This window comes from Cydia amplana, chromosome 22 (assembly GCF_948474715.1).
Source record: "Cydia amplana chromosome 22, ilCydAmpl1.1, whole genome shotgun sequence".
In the NCBI taxonomy this organism is placed as follows: Eukaryota; Metazoa; Arthropoda; class Insecta; order Lepidoptera; family Tortricidae; genus Cydia; species Cydia amplana.
Genome location: NC_086090.1, coordinates 1,020,001 through 1,043,539, shown reverse-complemented (window position 1 = coordinate 1,043,539; position 23,539 = coordinate 1,020,001). Strand labels below are relative to the sequence as shown.

The following is a 23,539-nucleotide window of genomic DNA, read 5'->3' as shown; positions in this document are numbered from 1 at the left end:
AGCGGGGTCCCGACCCACACGACCTGGTGGCGGTGCTCCGTGTCCGGCGCGGGCGCGCTGTCCCGCCGCCACGGGCACGGCAGGGCTCCGAGCGCCGGCACGCAGTACTGCGCGGGTAGTATAGTGTACCTGAGGCGGAGGCGTGCTGCGGCAGCGGGGTCCCGACCCACACGACCTGGTGGCGGTGCTCCGTGTCCGGCGCGGGCGCGCTGTCCCGCCGCCACGGGCACGGCAGGGCTCCGAGCGCCGGCACGCAGTACTGCGCGGGTAGTATAGTGTACCTGAGGCGGAGGCGTGCTGCGGCAGCGGGGTCCCGACCCACACGACCTGGTGGCGGTGCTCCGTGTCCGGCGCGGGCGCGCTGTCCCGCCGCCACGGGCACGGCAGGGCTCCGAGCGCCGGCACGCAGTACTGCGCGGGTAGTATAGTGTACCTGAGGCGGAGGCGTGCTGCGGCAGCGGGGTCCCGACCCACACGACCTGGTGGCGGTGCTCCGTGTCCGGCGCGGGCGCGCTGTCCCGCCGCCACGGGCACGGCAGGGCTCCGAGCGCCGGCACGCAGTACTGCGCGGGTAGTATAGTGTACCTGAGGCGGAGGCGTGCTGCGGCAGCGGGGTCCCGACCCACACGACCTGGTGGCGGTGCTCCGTGTCCGGCGCGGGCGCGCTGTCCCGCCGCCACGGGCACGGCAGGGCTCCGAGCGCCGGCACGCAGTACTGCGCGGGTAGTATAGTGTACCTGAGGCGGAGGCGTGCTGCGGCAGCGGGGTCCCGACCCACACGACCTGGTGGCGGTGCTCCGTGTCCGGCGCGGGCGCGCTGTCCCGCCGCCACGGGCACGGCAGGGCTCCGAGCGCCGGCACGCAGTACTGCGCGGGTAGTATAGTGTACCTGAGGCGGAGGCGTGCTGCGGCAGCGGGGTCCCGACCCACACGACCTGGTGGCGGTGCTCCGTGTCCGGCGCGGGCGCGCTGTCCCGCCGCCACGGGCACGGCAGGGCTCCGAGCGCCGGCACGCAGTACTGCGCGGGTAGTATAGTGTACCTGAGGCGGAGGCGTGCTGCGGCAGCGGGGTCCCGACCCACACGACCTGGTGGCGGTGCTCCGTGTCCGGCGCGGGCGCGCTGTCCCGCCGCCACGGGCACGGCAGGGCTCCGAGCGCCGGCACGCAGTACTGCGCGGGTAGTATAGTGTACCTGAGGCGGAGGCGTGCTGCGGCAGCGGGGTCCCGACCCACACGACCTGGTGGCGGTGCTCCGTGTCCGGCGCGGGCGCGCTGTCCCGCCGCCACGGGCACGGCAGGGCTCCGAGCGCCGGCACGCAGTACTGCGCGGGTAGTATAGTGTACCTGAGGCGGAGGCGTGCTGCGGCAGCGGGGTCCCGACCCACACGACCTGGTGGCGGTGCTCCGTGTCCGGCGCGGGCGCGCTGTCCCGCCGCCACGGGCACGGCAGGGCTCCGAGCGCCGGCACGCAGTACTGCGCGGGTAGTATAGTGTACCTGAGGCGGAGGCGTGCTGCGGCAGCGGGGTCCCGACCCACACGACCTGGTGGCGGTGCTCCGTGTCCGGCGCGGGCGCGCTGTCCCGCCGCCACGGGCACGGCAGGGCTCCGAGCGCCGGCACGCAGTACTGCGCGGGCAGCGCGGCTCGACAGAGGGCGGAGATGCAGGCGTCGCGCCCTACTGTATGCCCAACCTGAGAGAAACAAGGTGAACAATTAAATAAAATCACAGACAAGACATCCTCTGCCACTTATACAGTAGTTTTACTCCATTTTCGAGTCAATCCCGTGCCGTGATTGGTCCGTGTCTTTGAACGGACCAATCACGGCACGGGATTCGCTCACCTCGTCCCCCCGCACCCCAGTATTTTTGGCAGCATCGGTTTCATGAAATAATTGCTCTAAACTCCGTCTAGAGGATTCCTAGTCTATGAATAAAACACACACACGAGGTAGAATATTCAACAAAACATGTAAAATATCTTTTACAGTACATATGGGGCTACTTTTCCGCACTAGTGCGTAAAATAGCACTTTTCGTGCGTATGTCTAAACTTTAAAGTGCCATATGTACTGTAAAACGTTGTTCGATACACGTGCGAATATGTAATTCGCAACTCGTGTTGATTTAAAACACTCCCTTCGGTCGTGTTTTAATTTATCGCCACTCGTTTCGAATTTCCTCTTTTTCGCACTTGTATCGAAAATAACTATTTTTAGCAGTGAACATTATGACAACGGAATTTGCATCTGTCAGAAGCCATTAGTAGTATTAGACATCAGTAATTCTGCGTTACAGGCTAACGCAAGTCGGGAAGAACCAATGCATGTATAATGCATCAATTTCGCATCGAAAAATCTGAAAAAGGCCGAAGGGCAGGTCCAAGATGTATTATCAAGTTTCGTGACAAATTGTTACAAGAAAAGCTATTTATCACCAGTGCTAATATAAAGTAGGTAATAATATAGAGCTTACTTTCCCGCTGACCCTAGCCAGAGTCTGTATGGCACGCAGAATGTTTTCTAGTTCGCCGATGCTCGCCTCGGCCAGCACAGACAGGCCCCAAACTAGGCCACACCACGACGATTTTAGAAGCTGAAATAAAGTTAAATTTGTTACAACTGTAGATTTTAATATACCTCTTAATAAAACCAATCCAATCTCTCCTCCAATAGGCTAGATGACTAATTTTCATTTATGGCATCAATCAATCAGGTTTGTTTTTAGGATCAAATGTCTATATGGGACCCATTGCATTAAAGCAACACAAAAGTCAGAAATTATAGTCAAAGTCAGACAGTCGTACTTCACTCGCGAAACGCCCCGAACAAAACGATATGTGACCGTGACGTCAAGGTCACTGAGACTCCATCTTGAAGTATGAACAAAACAAGAACACTGCGATTTTGTCGGTGAAATATTGCGTTTATGTATATAGAGACAAACCAAAGAAAGTCTGCAGCGCTAGATTAAAAGTAGTTTTTAAAAATCAGTATGCGACAACACCACAGAAAATGGATTAAATAGTCTTGATACTTGTGAAATTTCTACCATATTTACCGTCTATGAAAAAATTTAGCTGTATGCACAGCTTAATTTTTATGGTAAAATAAATTTCATTCCAACAATAGATGTCACTATTAATATGTAGACATATACTAATATTGATAAATAATATTGGGAGAATGTGACATTTGGCTTCATCAAAATTAATAAGCTTTTGTAATATCCGCGACGGCGGTAAATAGGTACAGAGGGCCTACCGCGAACACCGAAGTTCTCAATATGCGAGCATCTTTCTCTTTTACTCCCATTAAGGCGTAATTAGATTGACAGAGAAATTGCCCGCAATTTGCGAACTAAAGTTTTCGGAAAAACGAAATAAACCATTAAAACAATAAACATACAAGGTGTCCCAAGAAGTAGTGATATACTGAATGTTTTATTTTTCTAAGCGCCCTTGAAGTTGTGAACATACTGGGTAATTTTATCTTTCTTGGCATTAATTTTTTTTAAATTCCATTCAAAGATCTAACGATAGTAAATGTTACCATACTGAATTGGCCTATCTATCAGCTTAGCACACAAAAAAAATCAAGCATCTACCGCAATAATTCACGTCACCATAAATAAAAATCTCATCGTACTCGGCGATAGGTGAAAAATTAAAAAAAATCATAACTCCGAAAATACGAAAAATCGCGGAACATACATGGGGGTGATTCAGATAGCCCTCTAGGTCCTCTACCTCCCAGCTTCAGTATATCACTACTTCTTGGGACACCCTGTATATTAAAAATTAATTTTAGCTTTAACTAGTAGGTACCCATGCCGTGAGCATAAGCATGGAGGTTGTGGGTTCGAGCTCAAAACCCGGCTGGTACCAATGAGTTTCTCGAAATGTTAGAGGAAGTTCATAAGAATCATAAGTATGCCTATACCTATTAGGTGTGTTCAATTTGCTGTGAAACCTTAGTCTAAACCAATATTATATTATCTAAGTAGGTACATATGGTGAAGTATTAAGATGTTTCATTCCACTTACCCGTCATCAACTCCAAATTTTGTAAACATTGTCGTTTTTCAGCTTGAATCGCCTCGTGCTGACTTTTTACAAGTGTAAAATTATTCGTCATGCGGAAAAGTAACTCCCGCACGCCGGTTTTGTAAGGTTTCACCATGTTTATTCCGTTCATCACAAAACACAATGAATATTTAAACGATTTTGACAAACATACCATAGTGCATGGCGTTTACTGACTGCTTAAAAAACATTGCCATATGTAGTTTTTTAATTCGATGTCAAATTATTGCGCTGCAGACTTTCTTTGGTTTGTCTCTAGTTGCCATACAATCTTTTTTTGAATAAAATGTGAGGAATCGAATGGTATCCTTACTTATTTCGTTTTTGGAAGTTAAAAAAAACTTAAAATTTGATACTTTCAGGTGCTGTATTTTTGTATTATTTCCAATTTTTTTTATATCCACAATATTGTGATAAATTGCTCATTTGCGATCTATTTTACTAGATTTTGTTATAAAATTCAACATGTGTCATCATCCCTATTGAGGGGGGGATTTAAATCTTTTCGAGGCAGAGGTGTAGGGGCGGTGTAGCTTTATTTGACGTTCATAAGCGCATTGTATTATGCCTACTTGAATAATTAACTATTAAGTATTTCAAGGTTATTATATTAATTTGTGTTTATACTACATTCAGATGAATAATTGACTAGGCAAAGAAACATACAGTCAGCAATCAACACGTAAGTCACAAATAACACAATGACTGTGTGGTTCAGACACCTTTTTCTAAATCAACAAATTTCGAAGTACAAACAGCTTTATTAAATATATTAGAAACGGGTCACTCACGTATTTTAAGTCGAAAAACGCTCGACATGTTTCACTTCGTACCGAGAAGTGTCATCAGGAGCTTGCGTTTACGGCGGCGGACCGGCGCAGACTGCGGGCCGCAGCTCTCCGCGCCCGATGACTCGGCGCAGGCGCCGGTGGCGGCAGGGGAGGGGGGTTTTTCGACTTAAAATACGTGAGTGACCCGTTTCTAATATATTTAATATGTCTTTGTCTCACGGAAGTTTTGTTATTAAAATTACAAACAGCTTTATTTCCCAAATGCAGTATCTTAAATAAGATAAAAAAAAGATAAGATAAAAATATATTTTATTGCACGGAAAGGATACAACATTGGTTAAATGAAGAGATCATCGAATACCTGCAATTTGAGTTGCCTCTCCTTGTCGTCTGCGTCTTCGATGATCGACTCAACGACATTGGAGTTCTGGTCAGAATTCTCGTTGTGACCGTTATTCGTCAGTTCTTTGGTTTCAGTCTTTGTTTCTGAAAGGTTGGCATTAAATGTCACACTGCTGAAAAAATCTAGTAAAAATAATTCATACTGCTCACATAACTGCAGTTTTTAAATAAGTGACAATAAACTTCGCAGTGAGTAAATAGCTAGGGGCTATGCATAAATTACGTCATTTCAAATTGGAGGGGGAGGGGGGGGGGGGGTCTGCATATCGGATGATGGTAGCATGACGTAGGAGGAAACGGGGTCATTCGAAGCATAGGGGGGGGGGGGGGCGTAATTTATGAGCAGCCCCCTACCTTTGATCAGTTTTGTAAGTTTTAAATCCAGCTATACTTATTCATCAACTACATATAGTAATAGAAAAACTAACAGAAGGAGAACGAATAAATTAATTTAAGTATTTTAATTATACCTTTCTCGTGGCTGCCATTTTTATTCGAGTTAATTTCCTTCTCTTCGCTTTCGTTCGGCAACTCGGCGTATAGTTCTTGCAGCCTAAAATAAATAAAAAATATATAAATCAGGTAAAGATTTGTATAATTTGATGTACATACCTTGACTCGGATAAAGTCGACTTTATGATTATTGTGGTAAGGTAGAAAATGTATAAAAACAATTTCTCCGTATTATCATCTCTGATCTCATTAGTTTTTTAGGGTTCCGTACCCTACTAAGTACCGTACTAAGGCTCCGCTGTCCGTCTGTCAGTCACCAAGCTATAACTCATAAACTGTGATAGCTAGACAGTTGATATTTTCACAGATGATGTATTTCTGTTGCCGCTATAACAACAAATACAAAAAAATAAATAAGTGGGGCTCCTATACAACGTGATTTTTTTTGCCGTTTTCTGCGTAATGGTACGGAACCCTTCGTGCGCGAGTCCGACTCGCACTTGGCCGGTTTTCGCTTATTTCTTCTTTCGTATCGTTCTGTATGTTGCCACTCGTTCTTTATTCGTCTTTATCTACTTTGGCTGAAGTTTGTAACTTGTCCCTCGCTTAATCTATATATATAAATGCAAGTGTCCTGACTGACTGACTGACTGACTGACTGACTGATTCATCAACGCAGAGCCGAAACTACAAAAGCTAGAAAGTTGAAATTTGCACACTAGGTTGCATTTGTAAAGTGTACAAGAGATAAGAAGCGATTTTGAAAAATTCAACCCCTAAGGGGGTTAAAAAGGGGATGAAAGGTTGTATGGGGTTCAAGTTTTAGTTTAAGCTAGAAATTTGAAACTTTGTGAAAATGTATTATATTAAAAAACAAGAAAACTAATTTCAGCGTTTTCGAAAATTCATCCCCCAAGGTGGTGAAAAAGGGGTTGAAAGTTTGTATGGAGATGAAATATTTTTGTGAGTGTGTGACTTCAAACTTTGTATAGGGATATATTATTATAAGACAGGAAAAGTAATTTCAGCGTTTTTGAAAATTCATCCCCTAACAGGGTTAAAAAGGGGTTGAAAGTTTGAATCCATTACAAATGCTTTGAAACTTCTTAGAAAGGCATAATAGCCGATTACAAAAAAAGCAATTGCGCCGTTTTAGGAAATTCAAGCCCTAAGGGGGTAAAAAAGGGGATGAAACTTTGTCTTGGGGTGCAAATTTTATTTTAAGCTAGGACCTTGAAACTTTGCAAAAAGGTATTAAATTAAAAAACAAGAAAACTAATTTCAGCGTTTTTCAAAATTCATCCCCCGAGGTGGTGAAAAAGGGGTTGAAAGTTTGTACGGAGATCAAATATTATTGAGAGTGCGGGACTTGAGTCTTTGTATAAAGCCATATTATTAAAACTTAAGAAAAGTAATTTCAGCGTTTTTAAAAATTCATCCCTTAAAAGGGTTAAAAAGGGGATGAAAGGTTGTATGGGGTTCAAGATTTATTTTAAGCTAGGAATTTGAAACTTTGTAAAAATGTATTATATTAAAAAATAAGAAAACTAATTTCAGCGTTTTCGAAAATTCAATGCCCCAAGGTGGTGAAAAAGGGGTTGAAAGTTTGTATGGAGATCAAATATTTTTGTGAGTGTGTGACTTTAAACTTTGTATATGGGTATATTATTATAAGACAGAAAAAGTAATTTCAGCGTTTTTGAAAATTCATCCCCTAACAGGGTTAAAAAGGGGTTGAAAGTTTGAATTCATTACAAATGCTTTGAAACTTCTTAGAAAGGCATAATAGCCGATTACAAAAAAAAAATAATTGCGACATTTTAGGAAATTCAACCCCTAAGAGGGTAAAAAAGGGGATGAAACTTTGTCTTGGGGTGCAAATTTTATTTTAAGCTAGGACCTTGAAACTTTCCAAAAAGGTATTAAATTAAAAAACAAGAAAACTAATTTCAGCGTTTTTAAAAATTCATCCCCCGAGGTGGTGAAAAGGGGTTGAAAGTTTGCACGGAGATCAAATATTATTGAGAGTGCGGGACTTGAGTCTTTGTATAAAGCCATATTATTAAAACTCAAGAAAAGTAATTTAAGCGTTTTTAAAAATTCATCCCTTAAAAGGGTTAAAAAGGGGATGAAAGGTTGTATGGGGTTCAAGATTTATTTTAAGCTAGGAATTTGAAACTTTGTAAAAATGTATTATATTAAAAAATAAGAAAACTAATTTCAGCGTTTTCGAAAATTCATTCCCCAAGGTGGTGAAAAAGGGGTTGAAAGTTTGTATGGAGATCAAATATTTTTGTGAGTGTGTGACTTTAAACTTTGTATATGGGTATATTATTATAAGACAGAAAAAGTAATTTCAGCGTTTTTGAAAATTCATCCCCTAACAGGGTTAAAAAGGGGTTGAAAGTTTGAATCCATTACAAATGCTTTGAAAGTTTTTAGAAAGGCATAATAGCCGATTGCAAAAAAAAGGAATTTTGACGTTTTAGGAAATTCAACCCCTAAGGGGGTAAAAAAGGGTATGAAACTTTGTCTTGGGGTGCAAATTTTATTTTAAGCTAAGACCTTGAAACTTCGCAAAAAGGTATTAAATTAAAAAACAACAAAACAAATTTCAGTGTTTTTAAAAATTCATCCCCCGAGTTGGTGAAAAAGGGGTTGAAAGTTTGTACGGAGATCAAATATTTTTTTAGATTGCGGGACTTGAATCTTTGTATAAAGCCATATTATTAATTCTCAAGAAAAGTAATTTCAGCGTTTTCAAAAATTCATCCCTTAAAAAGGTTAAAAAGGGGTTGAAACATTGTATAGGGTTTATATTTTATTTTAACCTACGAATTTGTAACTTCGTAAAAAGTTATTTCATTAAGAGAGAAGAAAACTATTGTTAGCGTTTTTCAAAATTCAACATTTAAGGTGGTGAAAAAGGGGTTGAAAATTTGTATGGAGGTCAATATTTTTTGTAAGTACGGGACTTGAATCTTTGTATAATGACATATTATTAGAATACGAGAAAAGTAATTTCAGCGTTTTTAAAAATTCATATCCTATAAGGGTCCAAAAGGGGTTGAAAGTTTGTATAGGGTTCAAATTTTATTTAAAGCTAGGAACTTGAAACTTCGTAAAAGGTATTTTATTAAAAAACAAAAAAAAACTATTCAGCGTTTTTAAAAATTCATCCCCCGAGGAGGTGAAAAAGGGGTTGAAAGTTTGTATGGAGATCAAATATTTTTGAGAGTGCGAGACTTAAATCTTTGTATAAAGCCATAGTATTAGAACACAAGAAAACTTATTTCAGCGTTTTTAAAAATTCATCCCATAACAGGGTTAATAATAAAAAGGGGTTGAAAGATTTTATAGGTTATAATTTTATTTAAAGCTAGGAACTTGAAGCTTCGTAAAAAGGTATTTTATTAAGAGAAAAGAAAACTAATTTCAGAGTTTTTGATAATTCATCCCCCAAGGTGGTGAAGGGGGTCGAAAATTTGTAAGGAACCCAAATATTTATCGGAGTGCGGGACTTGAATCGTTGTATAAAGGCATATTATTACAATACAAGAAAAGTAATTTCAGCGTTTTTAAAAATTCATCCCCTAAAAGTTTAAATAGGGGTTGAGAGTTGGTAGAGGGTTCAAATTTTATTTAAAGCTATAGGAACTTCAAACTTCGTAAATAGGTAGTTAGGTAGTAGGTTTTATTAAATAGTGGACTTGAAAATCTTCTGGGGGTTGAGAGAGATTATATCGAGATTATCGAGAACAATTTTATTCAGTTAGGGGCTTGAAACTTCGTAGCCAGGTTGTGAAAGACAAATCTCATGCGTTGTATAATAATTAACAAATGATTAACCGTCCCTACTGCTATCTTTTGCTGCATAATGTTCTAAGCTAATGTAGAATTTATAACCACCAATATACAAATCCACGCGTACGAAGTCGCGGGCAACAGCTAGTCTATATATATAAATGCAAGTGTCCTGACTGACTGACTAACTGACTGATTCATCAACGCAGAGCCGAAACTACAAAAGATAGAAAGTTGAAATTTGCACACTAGGTTGCATTTATAAAGTGTACAAGAGATAAGAAGCGATTTTGAAAAATTCAACCCCTAAGGGGGTTAAAAAGGGGATGAAAGGTTGTATGGGGAACAAGTTTTATTTTAAGCTAAGAATTTGAAACTTTGTAAAAATGTATTATATTAAAAAACAAGAAAACTAATTTCAGCGTTTTTGAAAATTCATCCCCCAAGGTGGTGAAAAAGGGGTTAAAATTTTGTATGGTGATCAAATATTTTTGTGAGTGTGGGACTTGAAACTTTGCATGTGGGGATATTATTATAAGACAGGAAAAGTAATTTCAGCGTTTTTGAAAATTCATCCCCTAACATGGTTAAAAAGGGGTTGAAAGTTTGAATCCATTACAAATGCTTTGAAACTTCTTAGAAAGGCATAATAGCCGATTACAAAAAAAAAGTAATAGCAACGTTTTTGGAAATTCAACCCCTAAGGGGGTTAAAAATGGGATGAAAGTTCGTCTTGGGGTGCAAATTTTATTTTGATCTAGGAACTTGAAACTTTGCAGAAAGGTATTAAATTAAAATACAAGAAAACTAATTTCATCGTTTTTGAAAATTCATCCCCCAAGGTGGTGAAAAAGGGGTTGAAAGTTTGTATGGAGATCAAATATTTTTGTGAGTGTGGGGCTTGAAACTTTGTATATGGGGATATTATTATAAGACAGGAAAAGTAATTTCAGCGTTTTTGAAAATTCATCCCCTAACAGGGTTAAAAAGGGGTTGAAAGTTTGAATCCATTACAAATGCTTTGAAACTTCTTAGAAAGGCATAATAGCCGATTACAAAAAAAAGTAATTGCAACGTTTTTGGAAATTCAACCCCTAAGGGGGTTAAAAATGGGATGAAAGTTCGTCTTGGGGTGCAAATTTTATTTTGATCTAGGAACTTGAAACTTTGCAAAAGGGTGTTAAATTAAAATACAAGAAAACTAATTTCAGCGTTTTTGAAAATTCATCCCCTAAGGTGGTGAAAAAGGGGTTGAAAGTTTGTATGGATATCAAATATTTTTTCGAGCGCGGGACTTGAATCTTTGCATTTGGCGATATTATTAGAAGACAGGAAAAGTAATTTCAGCGTTTTGTAAAATTCATCCCCTAACAGGGTTAAAAAAGGGTTGAAAATTCGTATAGGGTTCAAATTTTATTTTAAGCTAAGAACTTGAAACTTCGTAAAAAGATATATTTTTAATATGCAAGAAAACTAATTTCAGCGTTTTTGAAAATTCATCTCCTAAGGTGGTGAAAAAGGGGTTGAAAGTTTGTATGGATATCAAATATTTTTTCGAGCGCGGGACTTGAATCTTTGCATTTGGGGATATTATTAGAAGACAAGAAAAGTAATTTCAGCGTTTTGTAAAATTCATCCCCTAATAGGGTTAAAAAGGGGTTGAAAGTTCGTATGGTGATCAAATATTTTTGTGAGTGTGGGACTTGAAACTTTGCATGTGGGGATATTATTATAAGACAGGAAAAGTAATTTCAGCGTTTTTGAAAATTCATCCCCTAACAGGGTTAAAAAGGGGTTGAAAGTTTGAATCCATTACAAATGCTTTGAAACTTCTTAGAAAGGCATAATAGCCGATTACAAAAAAAAAAGTAATAGCAACGTTTTTGGAAATTCAACCCCTAAGGGGGTTAAAAATGGGATGAAAGTTCGTCTTGGGGTGCAAATTTTATTTTGATCTAGGAACTTGAAACTTTGCAGAAAGGTATTAAATTAAAATACAAGAAAACTAATTTCATCGTTTTTGAAAATTCATCCCCCAAGGTGGTGAAAAAGGGGTTGAAAGTTTGTATGGATATCAAATATTTTTTCGAGCGCGGGACTTGAATCTTTGCATTTGGCGATATTATTAGAAGACAGGAAAAGTAATTTCAGCGTTTTGTAAAATTCATCCCCTAACAGGGTTAAAAAAGGGTTGAAAATTCGTATAGGGTTCAAATTTTATTTTAAGCTAAGAACTTGAAACTTCGTAAAAAGATATATTTTTAATATGCAAGAAAACTAATTTCAGCGTTTTTGAAAATTCATCTCCTAAGGTGGTGAAAAAGGGGTTGAAAGTTTGTATGGATATCAAATATTTTTTCGAGCGCGGGACTTGAATCTTTGCATTTGGGGATATTATTAGAAGACAAGAAAAGTAATTTCAGCGTTTTGTAAAATTCATCCCCTAATAGGGTTAAAAAGGGGTTGAAAGTTCGTATAGGGTTCAAATTTTATTTTAAGCTAGGAACTTGAAACTTTGTAAAAAGTTATTAAATTAAAATACAAGAAAATTAATTTCAGCGTTTTTGAAAATTCATCCCCTAAAGTGGTGCAAAAGGGGTTGAAAATTTGTATGGATATCAAATATTTTTTCGAGCGCGGGACTTGAGTCTTTGTATTTGGGGATATTATTAGAAGACAGGAAAAGTAAGTTCAGCGTTTTGTAAAATTCATCCCCTAACAGGGTTAAAAAGGGGTTGAAAGTTTGTACGGGTATCAAATTTTATTTTAAGCTAGGAACTTGAAACTTCGTAAAAAGGTATTAAATTAAAATACAAGAAAACTAATTTCAGCATTTTTGAAAATTCATCCTGTAAGGTGGTGAAAAAGGGGTTGAAAGTTTGTATTGATATCAAACATTTTTTCGAGCGCGGGACTTGAGTCTTTGTATTTGAGGATATTATTAGAAGACAGGAAAAATAATTTCAGCGTTTTGTAAAATTCATCCCCTAACAGGGTTAAAAAGGGGTTGAAAATTTATACGGGTATCAAATTTTATTTTAAGCTAGGAACTTGAAACTTCGTAAAAAGGTATTAAATTAAAATACAAGAAAACTAATTTCAGCGTTTTTGAAAATTCATCCTGTAAGGTGGTGAAAAAGGGGTTGAAAGTTTGTATTGATATCAAACATTTTGTCGAGCGCGGGACTTGAATCTTTGGATTTGGGGATATTATTAGAAGACAGGAAAAGTAGTTTTAGCGTTTTGTAAAATTCATCCCCTTACAGGGTTAAAAAGGGGTTGAAAATTTGTACGGGTTTCAAATCTTATTTTAAGCTATGAACTTGAAACTTCGTAAAAAGGTATTAAATTAAAACTGAAAAAAACTAATTTCAGCGTTTTTGAAAATTCATATCTGAAGGTGGTGAAAAAGTGGTTGAAAGTTTGTATGGAGATCAGATATTTTTGTGAATGCGGGGCTTGAATTTTTGTACAGAGGCATTTATTAGAATACAAGAAAAGTAATTTCAGCGTTTTTAAAAGTACATCCCTTAAAAGGGTTAAAAAGGGGTTGAAAGTTTTTATGGGGTTCACATTTTATTTTAAGCTAGGAACTCGAGACTTCTTAAAAAGGTATTTTATTAAAAGAGAAGAAAACTTATTTCAGCGTTTTTCAAAATTCATCTCTCAAAGTGGTGAAAAAGGGTAAAAAATTTGTATGGAGATCAAACATTTTTGTGAGTGCGGGGCTTGAATCTTTGTAAAATGGCATTTTATTAAAATACGAGAAAAGTAAATTCAGCGTTTTTAAAATTCATCTCTTAAAGGGTCGAAAGGGGGTTGAAAGTTTGTAAAGTTGCAAACAAACTTGAAACTTCGTAAACAGGTATTTCATCAAAAGAGAAGAAAACTAATTTCAGAGTTTTTGATAATTCATCCCCATGGTGGTGAAAAAGGGGTTGAAGATTTGTATGGAGGTCAAACATTCATTTGAGTGCGGGACTTGAATCGTTGTAAACTTTGTATATGGGCATATTATTAAAATACAAGAAAAGTAATTTCAGCGTTTTTAAAAATTCATCCCCTATAATGGTTAAAAAGGTGTTGAAAGTTTGTATAGGGTTCAAATTTTATTTAAAGCTAGGAACTTCAAACTTCGTAAATAGGTAGTTAAGTAGTAGGTTTTATTAAATAGAGGACATGAAAATCTTCTGGTTGAGAGGGATTATATCGAGAACAATTTTATTCAGTTAGGGGCTTGAAGCTTCGTAGGTTGTGAAAGACAAGTATCATGCGTTGTAATATTAATAATTAACAAATCAACCGTCCTACTGCGATCTTTTGTTGCATAATGTTCTAAGCTAATGTAGAATATATAACCACCAATATACAAATCCACGCGTACGAAGTCGCGGGCAACAGCTAGTAATAACATATTCCTTTTTCGAGGGATATAAGTAGATAGTTACTATTCAAGCCTATCTCTTTCACTCACCTGAAGTACTCGTCCCCTTCGATAGTGATGGCGATAGATCTAATTATCTCCATAAGGCACGCGTACGCGACGGAGATTCCGTAGCCGTCTTGTATCGTTGGTGCTTCGTTCCGGTCCAGCATTTCCAGACTGGATAAATAAAACAAGGTTTAGTTGGGTTTGGGTGGTAAAATATACATAGTACAGATGTAGTGCATAATTATTTTCCATCGTATTTTCTCGGAATCGTTCGTATGTCATGCTTGTTCAGTCAACCTCAGTTTTTGTACCGAGACTGACTGAAATAGCAAGACGTTCGTAAGTTTCCATGAAAATACGACGGAAAATAATTATGCACTATGTACTCAGCAGCAGAAGTTGCTAAGCGGGCGAGGTGTTTAAAATGATCTTGACGCGACTTTATTGTTAAGAAAATAAGAGCGTGTCAAGATAATTTTGAAGACCTCACCCGCTCAGCAACTTCTGCTGCTGACTGTATGTACATCTGTAGTTGATTACCAACTGGTAGCGTTGTAGTCATGATTACGAATGGTCAACAGTGGGGAGTGTACTTAGGGTCGGTTGTACCAAACTGTTTGTCATCGGTAAAGAGTTCGCTAAATGTTATTGTATGGAAAGTTTCATAGTAAACCGCCGCGGCGCGCCGCCTGACGTTGATCAGTCAGTCAAGTGCGGATGGTGCAACTGGCACTTACTATACGGACTTGGCGGTGCCCGGTTCAAACGTGACGCAGAGCGGAAGCCATACTCCCTTCCAGTAGAATCCGGACTGCTGAGGTATGCCTTGAGCGCCTGCAACAAATATAAACAACACTCCAGTGAAAAGGGGTTTAAAAAAAAGATTGGAAAAAAGTAAGCATTTGACCACAATCTCATCTGATAGCATGAATCTAGTATTTTAACTGGATCTGGCATGAGGGGTGGGGGGAAATGACCGAACTGAATAGTCTTATGTATCTTTCAGTAGGAGTAGCAGCGAAAGTGTTATTATTGTTTGTCCTTGTCACAGTTTCACATTTTTTTTATTCCCTACCGTAAATTTAGTATGTATTATGGTGGGCAACAAATAAATTCGACCAATCATAGTGTCACATTGCCTATGTTATGTCCCTCACGGAGACACGCGTATACCACTTCTATAGGATGCTATACCTTCTATGCCTGATGGTAAGTGCCGATGCATGGAACATGCTTATCTAAAAGATGTCTATTCACTCTCGATTTTTGTAGGAAGTCAATAGTCTATATAATTTATAAAGATGTTTTATTAAAAATGGAATGGAAAAAATGATAGGTCTAGAATTGTAGATTAAGAGAAGAAACTGTAGCAATATTTTTTGTATGACCGTTTGTTTCATATTTAAAAAATAAATAAATAAAAACGGATACACCTGAAGGCAGAAATTTAAAAGCTTTTCAGGATGCCCTTATAAATAATGCCTTGTCTTTAATTTTTGCTTAAGGGAAAGTCTTTTTTTTGTTTATTTGCTAAGTGTCATATGTTCATGCATTCACATTAAAAAAATACAAATTATGAAGGCGAAATATCAAATATTAAAAACCTTATCACGAATATCGGTTCACCACCAACATTTTTTTTTGTATGCCACTCTACTAGGTCATGAAATGTCAGATTGTTTCGAAAATGAATGTCTTACGCATTGTGTTATTTCTTGTAAGCGTTAGTTTTGTATATAATGATGCAAATGATATTAGTGATATAACAGAAGATAAGCGTGTTATAGGTAAGTATTAAAGTCGTCAACCAAAAGCTAAACTAATTATTTGCAGAAGCCATCTACGATATTATTTTATTACTCCTCTTTTATTTCTTGTCCCTCTCTATTTCTGCGGTACCATCGCCCACACTGTTAACTGTCCATCGGTGGACCTTATTACAAAAGGCATAAGGTCCACCGATAGACAGTTAAGAGTGCCGCTGTTTGTACAATTGTCGCAATTCCTTACACAACGTATGTAAAGGAGTTCACTTTTATTAGCGATTTCATCAAGATCTAGCTTTATTGAATTATACTTGAGTGATATAAAGTTAGAATGTAACTGTGAGATCCTCATATTTCAGCCCGTATAAGATTAGAACCTTTTTCATGTAATGTCATTGAGTTTTTCTTTATTGATTTAAATGCCATCTAAATGAGCGGCCATCTAAATCTTACGGTCACGTGATCGCCTTACGCTGTCTCGAGTTTATCATTTTTTCCCCACCTCAAAAAGTGCCCAGCGCCGCTAAAGAAGTTTACACTTCAAAAATAAAATACATAGTGAGAAGTGTCACGAAATGGCCTCATCTTAGCATGTTGCTGGTGACTTCCCGCGCTGATCTTCGGATGATGTATATATTATGTATATCAATTTCAGCGCTGATGAAGGAAAGGAAACGGTACCAAAAAGTGCGTTGTTCGCGTCGCTACACGCCAGGGTCTTGTATGGACCCAGTACGACCCGTATGGACCTTTGTGGCACCGTTACAGTCGTGCACGTATGTATCTTCAACTTTGCACCCTCGTTGCGCAAATTACCAGATAATTATAGTCTTTGATAACTATCGCGAAAACTATCCGATAAATATCGGATAATTATCCCAGGTATGGATGGTGATATATTTCTTTTCTTTGAATTCTTTGATAGTAAAAAATAATTGGACGTTTTTGCTATTTTTTTACAATTTTTAGGGTTCCGTACCCAAAGGGTAAAAACGGGACCCTATTACTAAGACTCCGCTGTCCGTCCGTCCGTCCGTCTGTATCTCACTCTGTATCTCACGAACCGTGATAGCTAGACAGTTGAAATTTTCACAGATGATATATTTCTGTTGCCGCTATAACAACAAATACTAAAAACAGAATAAAATAAAGATTTAAGTGGGGCTCCCATACCCGTGATTTTTGACCGAACTTAAGCAACGTCGGGCGGGGTCAGTACTTGGATGGGTGACCGTTTTTTTGCTTGTTTTGCTCTATTTTTTATTAGGTTATTATCAAATCACGATAATTATCAAGATAACTATCATTGATAATTAACCCTGCCGACAATCACATGTAATCTGAGACATTTCTTACTCTAGTGTAATATAAATAAAGACTAATTTACATTACAGGGAGCGCCTCGGCTGCCCGTCGGACCTCTTCGCGAACCGCTTCAACTCATTCGAGGAATGTACCACCATGTGCCGCGAGCTCGTCTACCTGTACATGTACCTGCAGTCATTGGACAACGAGACCTTCAGGGTACCGGATGAAGGTCATTTAATTTCGTACTATGTACAGTCAGACAAGAAAGTGGTCTACCACTTTTCGACTGACTATCATCTGATTGAGAGAGTCGAAAAGTGGTAGACCACTTTCTTGGCTGACCGTACTTAACAATGAAGGACATTATGACAAAATCGTCGCAATCGAATGAGCTGTTTGTATGTATGTTTGTTCGCGATAAACTTGAAAACTACTGAACGGATTTTCATGCGGTTTTTACCTATCAATAGAGTGATTATTGAGGAAGGTTTAGGTATATCATTTGTTAAGGTTCCGCCCGTGCGAAGACAGGGCGGGTCGCTAGTGAGAGAATAAAATGGTAATATTACGAAACAATTTTCACGATAACATGTCAACCGAATTCGACCTGTCAACAGCGCTAGAGACCTCGACGCAACATGCCAGCGACATCATGTATGACGAGTTTAAGCAAGACCAAGAAGACGAAGAGGATTTCGCCGGCGAGGCCGTTGAAAATGTCGAGGCAGACAAGTAAGTTGGATACAAGTAATTGTTTATATATTCTAAATGTCCGATCAAGTATTTGGCTTCAGTTTCAGTTTCGGCAGCTTTTTTTATGATATGGGAGGCAAGTGAGCAAAGGTAAGCAAAAACCGTCGCCCATGGACACCTGCAACACCAGAGGGATTGCAAGAGCGTTGCCGCTCTTTGATATGGCAGTAAGCCCTACCAAAAAAAAAATGAAAACCGGCCAATGCGAGTCGGACTCGCGTTCCAAGGGTTCCGTATATTAAGTCCGACTCACGCTTGACTGCACATTTTTAATAGGTTTTCCGGCATCTATAGGTAAAGAACAATTTTGTGTATTTTTTTCAAAATTTTAGACCTAGTAGTTTCGGAGATAAAGAGGGGTGGGGGGGCTTGGGATGGTCTGTCAGACAGACCGACGCACGAGTGATCCTATAAGGGTTCCGTTTTTCCTTTTGAGGTACGGAACCCTAAAAAAGACAAAAAAAAGTTTTTAGTAAAATACTAGTATAGTTTTAGTATAAATATAGTGGGTATTGTCAGAAAATTTTATCGTAATAGAGAGGATAAGTCAAACGACTCAAACGGCAACTTTTGATAACCAGATTTACCGCATAATGTTTCATCCCTTCAATCCCTTGTCAAGTTCGAGGCATGATTTTGTCACTAACTTTACGATTCTTTGGTATTGTTCTTTTAATAACGTATTTTGAACAGTTTCAGACGCAATTTCAAATCGATCCTATCGCACCTGCCGGACCCGAACCCGGACAATGCGGAGGAACGTGAATACGATGCCAGCGACGACCGCCCTCCGCCGCAATCCCGCAGGGAGCTGATAGAGGATACCATGGAGGACCTTGTTGTACCTGATATAGACCACTTTGTGTAATAACCTAACCTAACTTTAAGACCTGTGACCCTTTTTCTGCAAATAAATATGAATACGAATAAACTAAAACTGTCATGTTATACATGTTTGTTGTTTACAACTGTCAATGATTACTGAATACAGGCAATATCAGTTGTCACAACTACCTGCCTGCTTATAGAGTAATAATAATAATAAACTACATTCTGTCCTCCGTGTAGTCAAACTGCCTCTTACTTTCTTGATTATTTTTTGTCGTATCTAGTTGGGTAGGACTCGAGTCCTTTGAGTCTTCTGCTTCAAGACTCGACTCAGTTTTTCACTCTTATACGTAGGTCTAAACTCTAGTTCTCTTCAACTTGATAGAGACCCGACTCTTTTGTTTTTGAGTTCTTTTCAGAGAACTCTCGATTTTGTTACAAACAAACTCGAAATGCATTGTCTTTATGTAAAATTTGTGGATTAGGTACACAAATCATACAATAACGCCCAATTTCTTTACTGTTATTCAGGAAAATCCTATCAAATTTTCCACGGAGTCTTTATTCGGAGGCTCGAGTCCTTTTGAGTTGCTCTTAAAAAAGACTAAACAACTCGACTCGGGACTTAAAAGACTCAGAAGTTTTTTAAGCGCACTCTCGTAAAAACAAGCAGAGTTCTTCAAATCCAGACTCAAAGGAGTCGAGTTCCTAACACTAGTCGTATCCTCATGGCTGAGGGACGTGACGACTGTGGGCACTCTTCACCAGTGCTCTCCAAGCTCTATCTTGGGCCCGGTGTATGCTAGCCTGTCATGTGGCTTCTGTCTCTGACGTTATTCTGTCCGCCAGGGTTCGAAATTATCCAGATAATTCTTGAGTCTTTGGTAATAATCGCGATAGTTATCCGATAAATATCGGATAATTATCCCAGGTATATTTATGTTCTTCGAATTATTTGATATTAAAAAATAAGCGTTTTTTTTATATTTTAGGTTTAAGATTTTAGGTTATTATCAAATGGATAATTATCAGGCATAACAATCACGATAATTATCAAGATGACTATCATTGATAATTGTTCTTTCGAACCCTGCTGGCTTCGAACGTAGTGGCAGTGTTCGCCGAAATGTTAATGCAATTGGCCATTATCGACCAAAATAAAATCGAAGGGAACTTATTTCTAAATACATGTACTGTACTCACTGGCGCAAGTATTCACTTGGCTGGCCACGAACAAACTCTGTACATACGCGCCGAGCGCGTTGACTATATCTTGGAAGATGTTCGTGGCGTGTGGACGCAGGTCGTAACAGGAACAGAAGGACACCAGCAGTTCTGTTGGAAAATACCACACATTTTTTTAAATTCTTTGTGAAAAGCTGATATATTTCCGATAAACCGTCGTAGTTGGGCTTAAAGAGTTAAAAGACGGTAGACAGAGGACAAGTAAAATTGCTGATCGCGATTTCTTTCTGATAACGCGCGACACAGTAGTACCTATCAACATTTTTTAAAACTCTACCTATGTAACTTAGTAATATGTATGTTTCATTAAAGTTCCTAGAGATTATTCGAAAAGTGTATACATATTTATAATATTGGCTATGTATTAACAGTATAAGTGCCTTGGCATAGGTAGCTGTAAGCTTATACTTGTGTTTGTTTGAAGGGACACACACTCATTCCAAAATAGTGGAATGAAATTATTCTGACCATGACCAAGTAATAATTATGCAAAAGCTCAAATATTTCTGCTAAGGTTAGAAATATCAAGTAGGTGAAGGGATCAAACGGTAGTAGTTTCTTAACAATAGAGTTGTTTTCGTTTTGAAGCGGTTTCGCCTGCTGACTGTACAGTCGCCATCATAAACATCGGAGCGGCCAAGGCGCTCACAAATATCTGAACACGCCTGTATTGTCAAGGCGTTAGAGTAGTGTTCAGATATTTTTGAGCACGTCGGCCGCTCCGATATATCTGATGGCGACTGTACAAACTACAATTGATACTCACTGGGCTGTATGGTCATTTTGTGCAACACCTCGAGTGCCAGCGCCCGCTGCCACAGCGGCTTGTCCGGGTCCAGGAACTTGATCGTGAGAGACAGGAAGATCTCGCACTCCGTCACCTGACAATATAACGTGGAATTACTTTTATCGTCATGTATAAACAGAATAGAAAAAAATACATAGAGTGCCCACTTCATACTTTTTGGTACCAATCTAGCATCGAGTAGCGGAATTATCAGTACTGCCATTGAGAAAAAAAATACATAGATTGCTCACTTCATACATCAGTTTTAGAACCAAAAAGACTTAGCATCTAGCATCGAGTAGCGGAACTATCAGTACTGCTACTTGACAATAGATGTAGACACTGAAATTAATAGTCTAACTGATTCTCTATGGTACTGCTACTTAACAATAGATGTTGCACCGACCCAAAAGTCTAATGGTCAAAAATTTTCAGCGAATAATATAACCGGATTAGCCGGAACTCTATTTTCAATTCCTTCTGCTTTTAATAACTAATATTTAGTTGTAAGTTGTTGTTCAATACAATTTTTGTGAGTCGCGACTCAATAGACATCTAGTATCAAGTAGCGGTACTGATAATTTCGCTATTTGATATGACAAAAATAATAGTATTTTTGGTACCAAAACTGAACTATAATAAGAACGGAGTGAGCACTCTATTCTTACTATATTTCTCTATGACAGAATAAACTTTGAAACCTGTTAGAAAGGAAATAAGGTATTAGACCGCGGGCCAGGCGCAAATTTCGTCAGTCATCGCCTCCCGGGCGAAAACTCGTATAATGGTTAACGGCTATATATGATGAACTCTCGTAGACGTCAGCTGCCGCTCCGTTGGGTTGAGGAATTGCAGTCACTTGTGCCTCATGTAAAGGTGACTCACCAGCAGGGCATGGTACTGGTGCACTAGTACTAGCACGAGCCGCAGCAGCCGCATGGTGACGGGGTAGTGAGGCCGCTCGGGGCCGCCCGGGCTGGCGGCGCCGGCGGCCCCGGTGGCCCCCGGGATGTGGAGGCCGGTGAATGCTGCCCTGGGATCAATAATAAATGAATGAATACTTCGTCAAGGAATATCAATCGAAACCAGGACTCGAAATTCAAATGCATCGCTAAATTTAAAATTATTTTGCTGCCGTGTTTTCCTCGTCCACAAAAAAGTATATAAAACGTAGAGGTATAAAACGACGTAAAAAATAATATAAACTACCTCATAAATATTGGTGTCACGTACTTTCAGAACAAATGTTATCCATTTCATGGACAATAGTATGTCAAGTATGTCAGTATGTGGGTACATAAATTCTTTTTTTTATCACAGAAATATTTGTCCACACAATAATAAAACCAAACAAAAGATCCGTATTATAATAATATTTACCTGTATTTTACATTTGGTGAAAACAGCCTTATGATCAACGCGCAAACGTGTTCCTTTAATAAAAACCTAAATTCCGCTATCTGCAACAAGAAACTCACGTTAATTACACTCGCAACTCTATTAACAAGGCCATAAAGTCGTCATTCGTGTGGCATAGTCCAGCCAAATCAAAAGATTGAATACACATTAAAAAAAACCGGGTGTCACTGTGACCGAGTGGCCTAAAGGTTTTGGCGTTAGAAGCGACAGCTGAATAAGAAAAATATTAAGAATTAACATTACCTACATATAAGGACATACTCAGGGTTCGAAATTATCCAGATAATATTATAGTCTTTGATAATTATCCGATAATAATTATTCTTTGAATAGTAAAAAAAATATTGGGGTGTTTTTTTATATATTAGGTTATTATCAAATCGATAATTATCAGACAACAACCACGATAATTATCAAGATAATTATCATTGATAATTATCCTTTCGAATCCTGGACATACTATTCGTATTCGTATTCAAATTATAGATGGGTAAATAAAAGTATGGTTGAAAGTCAAAATCGAAATCACACAAACTTCATTAGGTAAAATCATCATTATAGTCCTTACCTTGAAGAAAACGGGTGAGAAATCAGTCAAAACTGTGTCCAACAGTTCCAGTCCGAATGTCTTTGGCACGTCCGAGATACCGACCAGCCAGTGCGGCGCGTCGCCATTCACTAGCTGGATTATATCCTGCAACAAAAATGTACAAAATCAATAAAGTGTAGGTATAGCCTGACCAGTAATATATGATAATTGTCAAGAGGGCGCTGTTATTCTCATGTATAGGGTGACAATTCAGTGTAGTATGAAAAAATTAGTTCCAGTGAAATTCCGCAACATGGCGCACCCTCAATAGATCCTGGTTCACCTATACGTGATGCTTTTTTTATACCCGACTAGGGGCCACTTGCACCATCCTACTAACCCGGGGTTAAGCGGTTAAACCGTTAATCTAGTGTCAAATTGTACTGGTAACCATGGTAAATCCAGGTTTAACCGGCTAACTCCGGGTTAGTGGAATGGTGCAAGTGGCCGTAAGGCGAAGGAGGGTTAAGGCTGTACTGACGGTAAGCACTTAAAATAGGGTATTTGACTACCAGTCAAATCGGTTTCTTTTTCTAACTGTCAAAACGATTTGGCTACTGTGGAATTTATATGAAACACTAGCATGTGACGACACAATCAATTTACCTACTCTTTATAGTTTGATACTAGTTTTAAAATAGAGATTGTGTCTAAAAATAACTGCTGTCTACGTGTCTATAATCTATATTAATCTTCTGGTGTTTTACTTCATGCATGGTGTAAAATTATTTATTTTAAATACAGTCAAATACCTTGCCGAGACTTTAAGAACCGCTCCCTTTTTGCTATACAGCAAAGGTTTTAATTATAATTATTTAAGGATAATTATCAATTATAGTTCTCTTGATAATTATCGCTATAAGTATCGCGATTTTTAT

General features: G+C 39.1%; 2 protein-coding genes across 2 annotated transcripts in view; one reads left to right on the top strand and one right to left on the bottom strand.

The window, feature by feature from the left end:
- The window catches only part of LOC134658394 (protein MON2 homolog), a 57,439-nt gene that overhangs the window by 29,329 nt on the left and 4,571 nt on the right, over positions 1-23,539 (bottom strand). Inside the window, exons 6-16 of the mRNA XM_063514078.1 lie at positions 22,641-22,766; positions 22,034-22,113; positions 21,539-21,686; positions 20,633-20,747; positions 19,825-19,956; positions 14,704-14,800; positions 14,009-14,137; positions 5,748-5,830; positions 5,237-5,361; positions 2,476-2,595; positions 1,498-1,693 (exon numbers count right to left, since the gene is read on the bottom strand). Of these exons, the coding sequence (XP_063370148.1) occupies positions 1,498-1,693; positions 2,476-2,595; positions 5,237-5,361; positions 5,748-5,830; positions 14,009-14,137; positions 14,704-14,800; positions 19,825-19,956; positions 20,633-20,747; positions 21,539-21,686; positions 22,034-22,113; positions 22,641-22,766 (1,351 nt within the window). The remainder of the gene's footprint in view (positions 1-1,497; positions 1,694-2,475; positions 2,596-5,236; positions 5,362-5,747; positions 5,831-14,008; positions 14,138-14,703; positions 14,801-19,824; positions 19,957-20,632; positions 20,748-21,538; positions 21,687-22,033; positions 22,114-22,640; positions 22,767-23,539) is intronic.
- On the top strand, positions 15,618-17,782 carry LOC134658392 (uncharacterized). The gene is made up of 4 exons (XM_063514076.1): positions 15,618-15,753; positions 16,388-16,508; positions 17,127-17,269; positions 17,658-17,782. Exons 1-4 carry the CDS (start codon positions 15,630-15,632, stop codon positions 17,774-17,776), a joined length of 507 nt encoding a protein of 168 aa, XP_063370146.1. The 5' UTR covers positions 15,618-15,629; the 3' UTR covers positions 17,777-17,782.